Source organism: Macaca thibetana, chromosome 7, assembly GCF_024542745.1.
Source record: "Macaca thibetana thibetana isolate TM-01 chromosome 7, ASM2454274v1, whole genome shotgun sequence".
NCBI classification, from domain to species: domain Eukaryota; kingdom Metazoa; phylum Chordata; class Mammalia; order Primates; family Cercopithecidae; genus Macaca; species Macaca thibetana.
This window is the reverse complement of record NC_065584.1, coordinates 43,840,796-43,857,836: the sequence shown is the minus strand read 5'-3', so window position 1 is coordinate 43,857,836 and position 17,041 is coordinate 43,840,796. Positions and strand designations below refer to the sequence as shown.

The window sequence follows — 17,041 nt, the reverse complement described above, 5'->3', positions numbered from 1 at the left end:
GGTCTAGACTGGTTTTTGGGGGGTACTATGTTATCTGATTTTTTCTGACACCTTTATTATTTTTTTATTTTTATTTATTTACTTTTTAGAGGTAGTCTCTCTATGTTGCCCAGGGTTGCCTTGAACTTCTGGGTTTGAACAATCCTCCCACCTCAGACTCCTGGGTAGCTAGGACTATAGGCATGTGCCTGGTCTTTTCCTACATCTTTAATATACAATACAGTGAATTCCACATGCCAGTTGAGGACAGGAATACTTCTTGATTCTCCATTTGCCAAATTGTCTTTATTGTTCTATTTTTATTTTTAATATAAATACAACAAATGTTTCTTTCTCCTATATCTGATACCTTATATTTGATTAATATTCAATTAAATGCTCATTCTTTTTTTTTTTTTTTTTTTAATTTCGAGACATTCTATATATTTTTTAAAATTTCAACTTTTGTTTTAGATACAGAGGGCACATGTGCAGGTTTGTAACATGGGTGTATTGTAACCAGGTGGTGAGCATAGGACCCACTAGGTAGTTTTTTTTTTTTTTTTTTTTTTTTTTTTTTTTGAGACGGAGTCTCGCTTTGTCGCCCAGGCTGGAGTGCAGTGGCCGGATCTCAGCTCACTGCAAGCTCCGCCTCCCGGGTTTATGCTATTCTCCTGCCTCAGCCTCCCGAGTAGCTGGGACTACAGGCGCCCACCACCTCGCCCGGCTAGTTTTTTGTATTTTTAGTAGAGACGGGGTTTCACCCATATTAGCCAGGATGGTCTCGATCTCCTGACCTCGTGATCCGCCCGTCTCGGCCTCCCAAAGTGCTGGGATTACAGGCTTGAGCCACCGCGCCCGGCCTCACTAGGTAGTTTTTCAACCCATGCCCCCCTCCTTCCCCTCTGGAAGTCTGTAGTGTCTTTTGTTCCCATGTTTATGTCTATGTGTTCTCAATGTGTAGCTCCCACTTTTAAGTGAAAACATATATTATTTGGCTTTCTGTTCCTGTGTTTATTCGCTTAGGATTATGGCCTCCAGCTCCATCCATGTTGCTGCAAAGGCTATGATTTTAATCTTTTTTTTTTTTTTTTTTTTTTTTTTTTTTTTTTTTTTTTTTTTGAGACAGAGTCTCGCTCTGCCGCCCAGGCGGGAGTGCAGTGGCCCGATCTCAGCTCACTGCAAGCTCCGCCTCCCGGGTTCACGCCATTCTCCTGCCTCAGCCTCCCGAGTAGCTAGGACTACAGGCGCCCGCCACCTCGCCCGGCTAGTTTTTTTTTTATTTTTTAGTAGAGACGGGGTTTCACCGGGTTAGCCAGGATGGTCTCGATCTCCTGACCTTGTGATCCGCCCGTCTCGGCCTCCCAAAGTGCTGGGATTACAGGCTTGAGCCACCGCGCCCGGCCTGATTTTAATCTTTTTAATGACTTTTAGTATTCCATTGGTGTGTATGCACTACATTTTCTTTATTGAATCCACTGTTGATGGGAACCTAGGCTGATTCCATGTCTTTGTTATTGTGAGTAACGTGGCAATAAACTTACGAGTGCACGTGTCTTTTTGGTAGAAAGATCTGTTTTCCTTTGGGTATATATGCAGTAATAGGATTGCTGGGTTGAATGTTAGCTCTGTTTTATGTTCTTTGAGACATCTGCAAACTGCTTTCCACAGTGGCTGAACTAATTTACTTTCCCACTGACAGTTTATAAGCATTCTCTTTTCTCTGCAGCCTCACCAGCATCTGTTGTTTTTTGACTTTTAGTAGTAGCCATTCTGACTGGTGTGAGATGGTATATCTTGGTGGTTTTTGATTTGCATTTCTCTGATGATTAGTGATGATGAGCATTTTTTCATGTTAGTTGGGCACTTGTAAGTCTTCTTTTGAGAAGTGTCTATTCATGTCTTTTGCCCATTTTTTAATGGGGTTGACTTGCTTGTTGATTTCTTTAAGATCCTTGTAGATTCTGAATATTAGGCTTTTGTCAGTGCATAGTTTGCAAATGTTTTCTTCCGTTCTGTAGGTTGTTTACTTTGTTGATAGTTTATTTTGCTGTGCAGAAACTCTTTAATTAGGTCTCATTTGTCAATTTTTGTTTTTTGTTGCTTTTGCTTTTGGAGACTTAGCCAAAAATTCTTTGTCAATGCTCATGATGAGAAGGGTATTTCCTAGATTTTCTTCCAGGATTTTTATAGTTTGAGGTCTTACATTTAAATCTTTAATCTATGTTGAGTTAATTTTTGTTTATGGTGAGAGATAAGGAAGGGTTCAATTTTGTTCTTCAGCATATGGCTAGACAGTTATCCCAGCACCATTTATTGAATAGGGACTCATCTCCCCGTTGCTTACTTTTGTCAGTTTTGTTACTATCAGATGGTTGGAAATGTGCAGCTTTATTTCCGAGTTTTCTATTTTGTTCCATTGGTCTTTGTGTCTGTTTTTGTATCAGTACCATACTGTTTTGGTTACTGTAGCCATAGAGTATATTTTGAAATTGGGTAGTGTGATGTCTCTGGCTTTGTTCTTTTTGCTTAGGATTGCTTTGACTATTTGGGCTCTTTTTTGGTTTTATATGAATTTTAGAGTTGTTTTTTCTAATTCTGTGAAGAATGTTCATAGTTTGATAGGAATGGCATTGAATTTGTAAATTGCTTTGATAGTATGCTCATTTCAGTGATACTGATGCTTCTACTCCATGGGCATGGAAAGTTTTTCCCTTTATTTCTGATTTCTGATTTCTTTCAGCACTGTTTTATAACTCTCCTTGAGATCTTTCACCTCCTTGGTTAGCTGTGTTCCTAGATATTTCATTTTCTTTGTGGCTGTTGTAAATGGGATTATGTTCTTGACTCTTAGCCTGGATGTTAACTGGTGTATAGAAATGTTACTCATTTTTGTACATTGATTTTATATCCTGAAACCCTGCTAAAATCACGTATCAGTTCTAGTAGGCTTTTGACAGAGTCTTTAGGGCTTTCTAGGTATAGAATCATATCATCAGCAAAGAGAGATAGTTTGACCTCTTCTTTTCCTATTTGGATGCCTTTTATTTCTTTCTCTTGCCTGATTGCTCTGACTGGGGCTTCCAGTGCTATGTTGAATAGGAGTGGTGAGAGTGGACATCCTTGTCTTGTTCTGAGTCTCAAGGAGAATTGTTCCAGCTTTTGCCCATTGAGTATGATGTTGGCTGTGGGTTTTTTCATAGATGGCTCTTATTATTTTGAGGTATGTTCCTTTGATGCCTAGTCTGTTGAGGATTTTTTTTAATCATAAAGGGAAATGTTGGATTATATAAAAAGCTTTTCTGTGTCTATTGAGATGACATAGGGTTTTTGCTTTTAATTCTGTTTATGTGGTGAATCACATTTATTGATTTGCATATGTTAGAACCAACCTTGCATCCCAAGAATAAAGCCTACTTGATCGTGATGAATTAACTTTTTTATGTGCTGCTGGATTCAGTTTGCTAGTATTTTGTTGAGAATTTTTGCATCTATGTTCATCAGAGATATTGGCCTGAAGTTTTCTTTTTTAGTTGTGTCTTTGCCAAATTTTGGTATTAGGCTGATGCTGGCTTCATAGTATGAGTTAGGGAGGAGTCCCTCCTCCTTGATTTTTTGGAATAGTTTCAGTAGGATTTGTACCAGTTCTTCTTTACACTTCTGGTAGAATTCAGCTGTGAATCCATCTGGTCCAGAGCTTTTTTTGGTTGGTAGGTTTTTAAAAAAAATTATTATTGATTCAACTTCAGAGTTTGATATTGGTCTACTCAAGATTTCAATCTCTTCCCAGTTCAATCTTGGGAAATTGTGTTTCCAGGAATTTATCCATTTCCTCTAGATTTTCTAAGTTGTGTGCATAGAGTTGTTTGTAGTATTCACTGAGAATCTTTTGTATTTCTGAGGGATCAGCTGTAATATCATCTTTGTCATTTCTGATTATACTGATTTGGATCTTCTCAGAGACATTCTTACCAAATTCAAGGTACTGTCCAAATAATGCTAATGCTAATAGGACTATTTGGTATGAAATGCTATTTTGTAAAAAGTACACTATTAGGTTGTTTGAGTTGCTATAAAAAAATAACCATAAAATGGGTAGTTTGTAAATGACAGAAATCTAATCCAAGATCAAGTCCGGAAGATTCAATGTCTGATGAGGACCTGTTTCCTCATAGATGGCTATCCTCTCAGTCTATCCTCACATGGTAGAAGGGGTAAGGGGTCTCTCTTCGGCCTCTTTTATATATTTTTATTTTATTTTATTTTATTTTATTTTTTGAGACAGAGTCTTACTCTGTCAATCAGGCTGGAGTGCAGTGGTGTGATCTCGGCTCACTGCAAACTCTGCCTTCCTGGTTCAAGCGATTCTCCTGCCTCAGCCTCCTGAGTAGTTGGGATTATAGGTGTGCGTCACCACGCCTGGCTAATTTTTCTATTTTTAGTAGAGACGGGGTTTCATCATGTTGGTCAGGCTGGTCTCGAACTCCTGACCTCATGATCCGCCCACCTCAGCCTCCCAAAGTGCTGGGATTACAGGCATGAGCCACTGTGCCCGGGCTGGGCCTCTTTGTATAAGGGCACTAATCCCATTAATGAGGATCACCTCCAAAAGGCCCTACCTTCTAATACCATGATATTGGGGATTAGATTTCAACATATGGACTTTGGGGGATGTGAGAACTCAGTCCACTGCAACTCCTGACAGTCGCATCCATCTCCAGCTTCAAGTGACAGGGCATGCCATCTCCTTTGCTCTCAGAGTACCTTCTGTACTTGTTTATTAGAGGATTTTGCTTCATATTGTGTTCATTTATCATTCTCAGAGGATTGAATCTCTTGAGAGCAGCATCCAGCCTATATGATTATTTGTTGTGCAAATGAATGAAAACAAAAATAAATGACATGTGGCACACTCGCTCACCTTAGGAGGCACCATCGTGTGCTGGTTTAGAGCATGAACTCTGAAGCCCAAACCACCTGGATTCAAGTCTTGGCTCCATCATTTATTTATTTATTTATTTATTTATTTGAGACGGAGTCTCGCTCTGTCACCCAGGCTGGAGTGCAGTGGCCGGATCTCAGCTCACTGCAAGCTCCACCTCCCGGGTTTGCGCCATTCTCCTGCCTCAGCCTCCCGAGTAGCTGGGACTACAGGCGCCCGCCACCTTGCCCGGCTAGTTTTTTGTATTTTTTTTAGTAGAGACGGGGTTTCACCGCGTTAGCCAGGATGGTCTTGATCTCCTGACCTCGTGATCCGCCCGTCTCGGCCTCCCAAAGTGCTGGGATTACAGGCTTGAGCCACCGCGCCCGGCCGACTCCATCATTTATTACCTGTGTGTCCTTAGACAATTGTGGTGCATCTAAGCTTTGTCTTTTCAAATGTGGAGATAACTATAGTTCCTAACTCTTACCATTTTTATAAAGATTAAATGAGGTTGTATATACAAAGTGCTTAAAACAGTGCCTGTATACAGTAAGTACTGTATAAATGGTTTCTACTATTGCTATTATCCTTTTTTTTTTTTTTAAATAGCGATGACATGGAATAGTGTGTGCCCTTAGAAAATTCATTCTAGAATTCAATCCTTAGGGTACCAAAATGAAGAAGTGCTTTGCCTCCACTTTGGGTTCAGGAACCCCAGAGTATGGGAAGGGGTGGTGGAGGTCCTCAGTACATCACAAAGCTGAGGATGTTTGTATCTTTATCACTCATCAGGCTGCCAAGGCTCATGGTGAACTAATAAACAGCCTTTCCTTTTCGTTAGAATCTCTCCATTCCACATAGCAACTCTTTTACCTCAGGCTGGTTGTGATTCATCTTAATTCAGAGGATAAAGAAATTAATCATTAATTAGTCAAGTTGATTTGGTAGCTGAAATCTTTAACAACAGTGATCCATGCAAGAGATAAAAAAGGGATGTGGATGATAAACAGAGGGGGCAGGCAGGATTGAAAGATTTTTGAACTAGGAGGGACTGTTTAATGATTTTTATTCTTTGTATTTTTTGAAGTGTTCTGTTTAATATTTAATATGATTGATTGTATCTAGCTATTGGCCTTATATTTATCTTTTAGTTCCCTCCCACCCCAGCATTTTATTATGTAAAATTTCTAGTATACAGCAAAGTTAAAGGAATTTAAAAGTGAATACCTATATGGTAAACACATAGATTCTAACATTAATATTTTGCAATGCTTGCTTGATCACAAAGCTGTAGTTATCCATCCCTATGTATACCCCCAATCTACTTTATATTTTTATATGCTTGGTTAGGTTTATTTTATTATTTAATCATCCATATGGGAGAAGTCAGTGTTTTATACTCATCCTATAGAAACTAATAGTGGTAAATAAATACATGAAGCAATGCTTTTAAAGAAGTATGGAGTAAAAACTGCTCTCACTGGAGGGGTTCTTTAAGAATCAAGGTGGGGCGAGGGGAAGAAATGTGTAGGTGGAAAAATAAGCCCTTGGGAAAATAATTCAATATATTAGATAACTCATTAAAATATTCTTTTTGATGTATTAGATTTTTAGTTTCACTTTTCAAGCTATGCAGGCTCAGCTCTTATTGTTTCCAGTAAATGGCAACATAACTGGGGCAGAAAAGGAACTAAGTTAAAAAAAAAAAAGTTTAAAAAAAAATCCTTGAAGTTGAAGGCTAACAATCACGTAACACTAACGCCTAAGATATCAGTTTGTGTCAACTTTCCTTCCTCTAGACAAGTTATTACATCGAATTGCCTGGCTTTCCTTTTCACCACTGGTATAGAATCCACAATGCTAATTCTTCTGGAGTTCTGAAAGCAGCTCCAAATGGCATGAATAGGTCATAGGGCAAAATCTTGATTATGATTCAAAAAGAAGGCGTAGTTACTTTGTTCTTCATGAACCACGGAAACACACACTAGAAAGCCATACTTGTTTTGGAGGACAGTGTTTGGTTGCTGCTGTTTTCTGGCAATGCATGTTTACTAGAAACAGAGCTGCAAAGTTATTAATGAACATTTATCCATTTCACTTTCAGTTCACTTCTTCAGTTGAGATGGACATGATATAATCGCCATTAAGTCAAAGAATGGCATCTAGTCCTGAGCTTCCCACTGAAGATGAACAGGTTTCCTGGGCCATCGACGATCTCCATATTTCATTGCAAGGTAATTAAGATTGGGTGGGGGTAACACCTACAGAAACTGTGGAAACCTTATTTTTATCTAGTTGCAAATCATACTGATTTCTGTCTCTCTTATGGAGATAAATATATCTGTATTTTTCCAACTGTAGAAACTTTTTAGTATATTTAAATGTCTTTATTTCTGTCTTAGCTCTCTGGGAAAGTAAGGAATACCTGGAAGGAGTTCACTATCTCCAGTTTCTTACTGAGTGTATGTATTTTATTTGCAGTGAAAATTAAATAGTAAACTGTAGTTTGCTTGGCATTGTTTGTACTCACTTCGTATCTTTTTGTGTAGCTTCTTTTAAATGCACATCCTTGCCAGGCACGGTGGCTCATGCCTGTAATCCCAGCACTTTGGGAGGCCAAGGTAGGTGGATCACCCAAGGTCAGGAGTTCGAGACCAGCCTGACCAACATGAGAAAACTCTGTCTCTACTAAAAATACAAAATTAGCCAGGTGTTGTGATGCATGCCTATAATCCCAGCTACTTGGGAGACTGAAGCAGGAGAATTGCTTGAACCTGGGAGGCAGAGGTTGCAGTGAGCTGAGATTGTACCATTGCGCTCCAGTCTGGGCAACAAGAGCGAAACTCCATCTTGAATGAATGAATGAATGCACATCCTTATTTTGTCCTGATAGGAAGAGAGGTAATATTATAAATGAGTGACCTTTCACTCATGTGAATCATGTGTGCGTGTATATAAGGGCTGTCATTTTTTAAAAAGTACTTCTTGTGGAGTTTGGCAATGTTTGTGTTGTACTTTGAAAATTCACTAGCCACTAGACCTTCCACCTTTGTTGATGAAGCAAATTTTGGAGTTGAGTGAAGTTAGCTAATATAAAAGAAATAAGGCTATTTCTTTGAAAATATTTATGCAACTATATATTTTAAAGTAATTTTAAGATTATGGGCAGTATTATGCAGCATTTTTAGAATGTTACTTAAAGTCATAGATTCTAAGTCACTTATGGTAAAGATGTCAAAATTACTTTTTTTCTGATATTTTCCTTTAAATTAAAGATCTGTTTTGATGCCATATTGAGTGATTTGGCAAAAAAAATCTGTTTTGAATGATTTGCTTCTATATTTTGAGCTGAGATGGAAATCAATAGCTGTTAGAATAGACAGCATCTGTATGTATCAGCCTTTTCAAAGTAATTATTGTATAATTTGTATAGAGTAAGAAACATTTAAATTGTTGAGAGGTTATACTTGAGGTAAGAATTTTTAAAATTTTCAGTAAGGACTTAAAAAATCGTGTCTGAATATTCAGATGTGGTTGGAATCAAGCTTTCATTTAACTGGAAAAAAATTCTTGTTTTTCTATGTTGTTTTGGTTGCATGTGATGTTTTGGCTGCAATAAAATAGGTAAATCAAATTTCTAATGTTGGCTCTGCCAATCACTAGTTCTTTGAACTTGGAGGAGAGACTTCATCTTTTGAGTCTCAGTTTCCTCATTTGTAAAATGTGAATGAGAGTTCCCACACTGCAGCTGCATTTTGAAGATGAACAGTAAGGGAGACAAAGGGGCTTAGCACAGTGCCTCACACAGACTAGGGACTCAATATGTACATCGTACTTTCTTTTTCTATATTTATGGCCGAAATCTTAGTCTCAAAGTTATTTCTTGTCCAAGAGCACATGGCTGGAGTAGAAACTTCATGATATATAGGAAAAAATTGTAAACCAGACGTCTGGGGTTTTTTTCTGCTTTTTCATTTGTTTGTTTTGTTTTAACATTTCTGTTCAGTGGCTCCCTATCATGTGTGGGATGAAGTCCAGACTTCTTGGCATGGTTCAGGCTTTTGCTGGTCCAGTGCTTGCCTTTCTCTCTGCTCTTATCTCCCACCATGCCCCATAAGCACTCTGTGCTCCAGGCTCACGGTTCCTTAAGGGGCCATACTCTCCCTGGTCCGCCAGCCTGTGTTCTTTCATTCAGATTGTTTCCCTTGTAGCTCCCCCGGCCCCTCCTCCAGCAGCAGAAATCATCCTCCCATCCATCCTTCATACATCCTTTATCCATTCCCAGGTCAATTAGAATCAGTTTCCTCTGTGAGCCCCGCTCTCTCTTAGGCTGAGATAATGTGCTCCCTCCTCTGTTCTGCCGTAGTATCTCTTTGAGCACTTGTAGTATTATAATTATTACACATATCAAGTAATATTTTCTTCCCCACAACAGAGTGGACATTTTGACTTTTATATAGCATGCTATAACTTATGTAGCACTTTTGCATACATTATCTCATTTGATCCTCACAACCACATTATGAGGTAGATTTAAGAAAAATCTTTGACAATTGAGAAAGAAGCTGTGGCTCAGGAAGAATGAATTACGTGCCCAGAGTCCCACAGCTAGTGAGCAGCGGAGCTGGGTTTTGACTAGGACAGTTTTCTTTGTATTGTTCCATACCCTCTTTGATGCACTTCAAAGAACAGTTTGAAAGAGGGAGTTTCCTTAACAACTTTCACTGGAAAATTCATTAAATCTTAGCCTTAACCTGTTCAACCCATAGCAAGTTTTCACATCCAGAATATGGATGGACATCTTTAAGTAATATTAGTGATCTCAGGCTCATAAGTAGCTCAAAATAATTAGCAAATTACTGAGAAATGAGTGGTTTCTTATAGCATGTTTTGAATTATAGTAGTTGTACAATCTGCTTTCCAATTGGAGAATAGTATGGACTGTTTTGCAATGTAAATGTGATATACATGCACTGGTCAGTCTGAATGATTTCCTTTCATGATGTATTTAGAGGAATTGTGGCGCTGGACACATTGCTGTCTAGGGGGACTGGTGGAAAGCCAATACTATAATGTCAAGATGATGCTGGGCAGTCTGTTCACATTAGCCAGGTACCCTCAAGAGATATCAGCCAAGAAGTTCCCATGCCTATAAGATGAAGGCTTTATGGCAAAATGAATAGATTTCCCAAAGTTAAGTTCCATATTGTTATCAGTGAATTTGTAATGATTCTTTCAGCCTAAGTTGTTAAAGGAAAAAAGGAAAGGAAGGAGGAAGGAAGAAAAGAAAGCAGACACTTGTATATATTTCTGAAGGCACCTTTGCTTTCATAGCAGGATTATTAGCTATTTGAGAAAAAAAGTTGATGGACAATATTATCTGCATGAAGTACTACTGAACCAAGGGCTGTCACACAGCAAGCAGCCTCGTATTTCACAAAATTCACATGTGCTTAATGATCCCTGGAGTAATACGAGAAAAGAGATTTCATGTAATATAAGAGGCTCAGGATCACTGCTCATAAGAAAGTTTTTATTATTTTTTTTGTTTCAGAACCTTTTCTTAGAGGCAGATAGAGACAGTAGAATGGCCTAATTAACTGATACAGTCTGCTTTATTTTAGCAAAAACTTAATCTAAGGTGAGACAATTGTGGCAACACCCTGATTCAGAATAACACATGCAAGAAAAGATTAAAATGTCTGAATTGAAATGTAGTGATTCATCATTAATATGTTATGAAAGCAGATAGCCCATATGTACAGGGCCTAAAAGGAATCAGCCCTGAAAATCAGGCTGTGCTTTGCCGAAATTCATAGAGCAGGACGATAAGCAGGTGACTTCATCTTTCTTTTCATTCATTTTTTTTGTGTGATCTTTGAGAAAATATCTTTGTAAAGCCAATTTGAGGGTACCCTCCCTCTTTTTTTTGAGCGAGGGTCTTGCTGTGTCACCCAGGCTGGAGTGCAGTGGCATGAACACGGCTCACTGCACTCTCAAACTCCGGGGCTCAAGTGATCTTCCCACCTCGGCCTCCCAAGTAGCTGGTACTACAGGTGCACATCACTGCGCCTGGCTAACTATTTTATTTTTTGTAGAGATGGGGGTCTTGCTATGATACCCAGGCTGGTTTTGAACTCCTGGACTCAAGTGATCCTCCTACCTCAGCCTCCCAAAGTGCTGGGATTACAGGTGTAAGCCACCATACCTGGCCCTGAGGATACTCTTTATAGGTAGATATTTATGTTTTCTGCATGTAGTGAAGAGGATGGTGTTGGACTGTTTGAATGGTTAGGAAGAGAAAGGAATGGTATTTATGAATTTGAGTGGTTTTGTATAAAAATGGAATTCATTTTAGTTTAGTGCATTATGTATTACTCTGGGCAGTACACATTTTATTTATTCATGTATATATATATGTATGTATATTTTTTTCTTTTTTCTTTCTTTTTTTTTTTTTCTGAGACAGAAACTTGCTCTATCACCCAGGCTGGAGTGCAGTGGTGTGACCTCAGTTCACTGCAACCTCTGCCTCCTGGATTCAAGTGATTCTCCTGCCTCAGCCTCCTGAGTGGCTGGGATTACAGGTGCCCACCACCACGCATGGCTACTTTTTGTATTTTTAGTAAAGACCATGTTGGCCAGGTTGGTCTCGAACTCCTGATCTCAAATGATTCACCTGCCTTGGCCTCCCAAAGTGCTGGGGATTACAGGCGTGAGCCACCACACCTGGCCAGCAGTCCATATTTTAAATGATTTTGAGATATGGAAATTCAGGCTATTAAAATGATAATAAATGGCTGTTTAAAACTTTTAAAATTTAATTTAATTTTTAATATTTTTTTTTTTTTTGAGACGGAGTCTTGCTCTGTTGCCCAGGCTGGACTGCAGTGGCCGGATCTCAGCTCACTGCAAGCTCCGCCTCCCGGGTTTACGCCATTCTCCTGCCTCAGCCTCCCGAGTAGCTGGGACTACAGGCGCTCGCCACCTCGCCCGGCTAGATTTTTGTATTTTTTAATAGAGACGGGGTTTCACCGTGTTAGCCAGGATGGTCTCGATCTCCTGACCTCGTGATCCGCCCGTCTCGGCCTCCCAAAGTGCTGGGATTACAGGCTTGAGCCACCGCGCCCGGCCAATTTTTAATTTTTAAAATTAAAAAATATATATGAGGGGAAGTCTTGCTATTTTGCCCAGGCTGGTCTTGAACTCCTGGCCTCGAGCTATCCTCCCACCTTGGCCTCCCAGAGTGCTGGGATTATAGGCGTGAGCCACTGTGCCTGGCCATAAATGGCTGTCTTTAAAAATTATTTGCTTTACCAAGATGCCCATTATAGAATTCCTTTAAATCTTTCCATTTGGATTTCTTCCGTGGCAAAGTAATAGATGCTTCCTTTTCTTTGATCCTAAGAAAATAATAACTGCATACTTTGTCAGAAACAACATCTGTGCTCAGCCCTTTGGGTGGGAAAGGTATGCCCAGGGAACAGTGTTTTGAAGTATTGGATAGATATGATTTTGAAAGCAGTAGGGGTAATGTTGGATAAGTATCACAGGGCTTTAAAGTTAGATGGGATTTTCTTTGCAATTCAGTGTAATTTGAGACCAAAGTAGGAATCCCTTCCAAAGTATTTCTGAGATTAAGATCCTTCGTGGAGTTGAATCAAAACCCAATGGTTTGGGGTTTTTGCTTTTGGGCAGTGCCTACCTATTGGGTCTTAAGAGTGACAGTTACATGGTCACATGTCAGGGTTGTGCCTGAGGGGATTAATCTGGCTTTGAGGTACAGGAAGGCTGGAAAAGCGTGGGCAAGTAGTTGGAGAAACCTATTAGGAAGTATTAGCAAATATCTGGGTGTTGGGTACTGTTTGCCTGGGCCTGAGTTATAGCAGTGAGCGTGAAAGTACCAGACGATAAGAAAATCTTGAAGGTGGAAGACTCACTAGGAATTTGCAACAGTAGATATGGATAAGGTAGATAGGCTCCACGGTTTTGAAGTTGAGCTGCTTGGGATAATAGTAGTAGCATATATAATGCCCAAATTACTAACTTTATTTAGTGTGTTTTGTTTTGTTTTGTTTTGAAACAGAAGTCTTGCTCAGTTGCCCAGGCTGGAGTGCGGTGGCACGATCTCGGCCCACTGCAGCCTCCGCCTCCTGGGTTCAAGCAGTTCTTGTGTCTTAGCCACCTGAATAGCTGGGATTACAGGCATGCGCCGCCATGCCAAGCTATTTTTTTGCATTTTTAGTAGAGATGGGGTTTTGCCATGTTGCCCAGGCTTGTCTCAAACTCCTGGGCTCCATAGATCCTCCCACCTTGGCCTTCCAAAGTGCTAGGATTACTGGCGTGAGCTGCCTATTTAGTGTATTTTTTTATGAGGCATGATAGTATCAAATATGAAGTCCATTAAATATTATTTATATTAATGTGCTTAAAATAAATTTTTGCAGATAAAAGGTGTTTTACAAAGAAACTCTTGAGAACTTCTCAGTTACAGAAAGATTAAAAGCGTGATTCAGGTGGAGAATCTATTTGAAAGTCAGTAACAAGCGAAATTGACTGTGTAGGCAGACTCATCTTGAGAAATTTTAAGTGGCAACTGTAGGCAATTTTGAACTGTTTTGGATACTTTATATATTTTAGATTTAAGTTATTTCTTTTTAAACAGGTAAATATAACTTGTTGGTCATAAAGTACATAATGAATTTCTGTAACAGGAGCAAATTACTTGGCTTTCAAAAACAACATAGGCCAATGCTTTAGAAAAACAGCATCCAGATACAGAATATTGTCCTTAATTAGACACTGAACTAGGAATGAGTGTGGATTCTATTACCTTTATCACCACACAAGAGTTAACTTGGAAGCAGTCCTACCAAGATGCTGGTGAATGCTTAACCATCTGCATGGATCTGTATAGAAACATTCAGCCCAGTTACTGTGTCATTTCAAACAAGGCTCATATGTTTTGTTTAATGCTGTTATTGTCTAGATGACATATTTTAAAAGATTAAAAAACCCTCTGTGTCTTCTCGGTAGGTATCCTTACTTGGTAGGGTTCAGTAGTGAAACGTGAGTCCCTGTAGTGAGGTTATTACTCCGTTTAAATTTATTTATTATTTACTGAGTATCCATCTGAAGGGAGGCTTTCAATTTCTGGATTATTTTTAGAAGCATTAAAAATTATCCAAACTTAGTGGGTTAGGTTACAAACATCGTAATGGAGATGCAATGTTTAATTTTATTCATTTACTCAGTAAATGCTGAACCCCAATCATGCACAGTGGTATAGGTGTTAGGAGTACAAAGAAATAAATTGGGCACCTTCAAGAAGCATGTAGTCTAGATGTGCATTTGCTTGTTGATGTCGTGTGGAAGTGAAAAAATAGCCTGGGATGCAAATATAATCATTCTTAGGAGATAAGTTGACGTCTTTAACTTTAAAGGGTTATGTTTCTAATTGTGGTATCCGTTGTACAAATTCAACCAAAATATGACCAAAAATGTTGTCTGGAATATCTTTCTATGTTTCATTTTTAGGGAGGTGAAGAATAAAAAACATACTGTATATAGCATTATTTGCAATGTGAGTTATAAATTCCTCTCACTGTAAAAATGAAACAGTTTGGTTGGAACTTCCCTGGAGATTGTTGTCTTCTTACTGTTCTTATCCTTGCATTTCCTCTCATCTTTGGATATTACTTACTGCAATAATCCTTCAGAGTTCCTTGAAGTATGTTTTAGGTACATTTGATATTCCTAAATTGTTACTGCCAATCAAGTTTCTGAATATTTTAGGTTTTCAATAAACAATTTTATTATGAGTGACTGAGTGGCCATTTTATATATTTAAAAAAGTTCTATAAAGTACCCCAAATTAGAAGAACTTTTGAGTGTTCATGAAAATTGTCAGATAGGATGGAAACATGATTTCTTTAGGCTTCAGGCAGTGAAGTGTGTCTATGATGTTTTGAGGCTCAGCAGTGCTTTAGTATTCTGTTTATGAGAGAAGATGCTGTTCTACCTTATAACCGTGAGTGAATGAAGCCATATGAAGTCTTAGAAAGAGGAACAGGATTAATAAAAGCTTCTGGACTGGCGCAGTGGCTCACACCTGTAATCCCAGCACTTTGGGAGGCTGAAATGGGACTACCGCTTGAGCCCAGGAGTTTGAGATCAGCCTGGGCAACATAGTGAGACTCTTCTGGCTCCACAAAAAATAAAAAAAAAATTAGCTGGGCATGGTGGCGTTCACCTACATGTCCAGCTACTTGGGAGGCTGAGGTGGGAGGATTGCTTGAGCCCAACAGTTGAGACTGCAGTAAGCTATGATTGTACCACTGTGTTCTAGGCTGGATGACAGAGTGAGACCCTGTCTTTAAAATAAATAAATAATTAATTTTTTAAAAAAGGCTTCTGGGTGGAATTTCTACCCATTTTCAGTAAAGTCCCCAGTGTGGGATTTTGAGGTTAACGATGAATGAAGAATGAGAAAATATATTCGCAGGTAGTACTTTTGCTTCTCTAACCAATTCAGATTACTCAGTTATGATAAATAAAAGCAAATTATCTTTGGCTGGTTAGATGCTTATTACACCAGAGAAAGCAATCAAGCTATAGTCCCTCACTGGCTATCAATGTTTTACTATAACAATACAAAAGCTTCTAGAAGTTCCTGTTATCATAGTAACTGATACTGTCTTTGCTGTGTTTTCTTGGAAGGTTGTTTGCCTTGATATTATCAAGCTTTATAATCTTTTTTTTTTTTTTTTGAGACGGAGTTTCATTCTTGTTGCCCAGGCTGGAGTGCAATGGCACAATCTTGGCTCACTGCAACCTGTGCCTCCCAGGTTCAAGTGATTCTCCTGCCTCAGCCTCCTGAGTAGTTGGGATTACAGGCATGCGCCACCATACCCGGCTAATTTTGTGTTTTTAGTAGAGATGGGGTTTCTCCATGTTGGTCAGGCTGGTCTCGAACCCCGACCTCAGGTGATCCGCTTGCTTTGGCCTCCCAAAGTGCTGGGATTACAGGCATGAGTCACCGCACCTGGCCTTAAGCTTTATAATCTTAAAAGTATTCTAATTAAATAAAAAATAAAATAAGAGCTTTTGTGGTGTTTGCACTATATAGTGTTTTTCAGAATTTTTTTATTTTTATTTTTTTATTTTTATTTTTTAGCTTGAATATAGAGTTTTGGCTTCTGGGAACTTTGATTCTGTTTTTGCCAGGAATTTGGGGATAAGCTTACTTTATTCTGGGTCAGTTACATTTTGAAAACTGGGGCAAGATAAATCCAGGGTCATTTAGAGTCTTGTTAAAGTGGGTTAACAAAGATTTCATTCATTCCTTATAGAAATAAAAATCCTTTTTAATTAGCCCCATGAGATACAAGATTTTCTGAGCTTTTCTGTATCCATGTATGTTGGGTGGGGGTGTAATTATTCAGAGCTTGAAGTAGTACATTAGAAAAACAAAACTTAAAATAACATTACCTTTAAGATGGAAAAACTAAGAAGTTAATATGTTAAATTGTAACCATTTGCTGGATTTAGTGTATGGTTTAACACTCTGAATTGGAGGTCATTCTAAATGTGCCTCTTCAAAACATTACTTCCCTTATCTAATTTCAACATTGGTGATTACGGTTTCCTGGAGTAACTCCCATTTTTCTAAATAATTCAGGGAATTTTGGTAAAAGATAAGTGCATTTCTGTGTCTCAATATGTATGAGAGCCACAGTTTACTACCACCAGGTATTTTTATAGTCATTTAAAAGTGGCGGATGAAAGGATATGAATGATTTAACAGAGATGGAATGTCTGAAGTTCTGAATGTGTGTCTCTTTGGAGGAGAGACCTCAGATGCTGGATGAATAATTTACTGTCATTGAGGGTCTGTGCGGTGATGCATGTTGGGCGAGCATAGGAGGGAAAAGGCAGAAAGAGTAGCCACACGCTTTTGCTGTTGTCTTGTTGGGTGAAGCAGCATTCACTGGTCAGGCACTGGTTTTTTCCATCTTTACTGCACAGGGGATTTCATCAGTGCTGCTATGTTTTCCGTCTTTACTGCACAATTTCATCAGTGGTGTCGTGTTGTAAGATAAAGGGCACCTGGCGCGAAGGTGGAACACAAAGAGCCCT

The 17,041-nt window shown here is 38.9% G+C and overlaps 1 protein-coding gene across 1 annotated transcript in view; it reads left to right on the top strand.

Moving 5' to 3' along the window:
- The window catches only part of SYNE2 (spectrin repeat containing nuclear envelope protein 2), a 377,154-nt gene that overhangs the window by 52,034 nt on the left and 308,079 nt on the right, over positions 1–17,041 (top strand). Inside the window, 1 exon segment of the mRNA XM_050797880.1 lies at positions 7,008–7,137. Coding sequence (XP_050653837.1) covers positions 7,059–7,137 — 79 coding nt within the window. The 5' untranslated portion in view covers positions 7,008–7,058.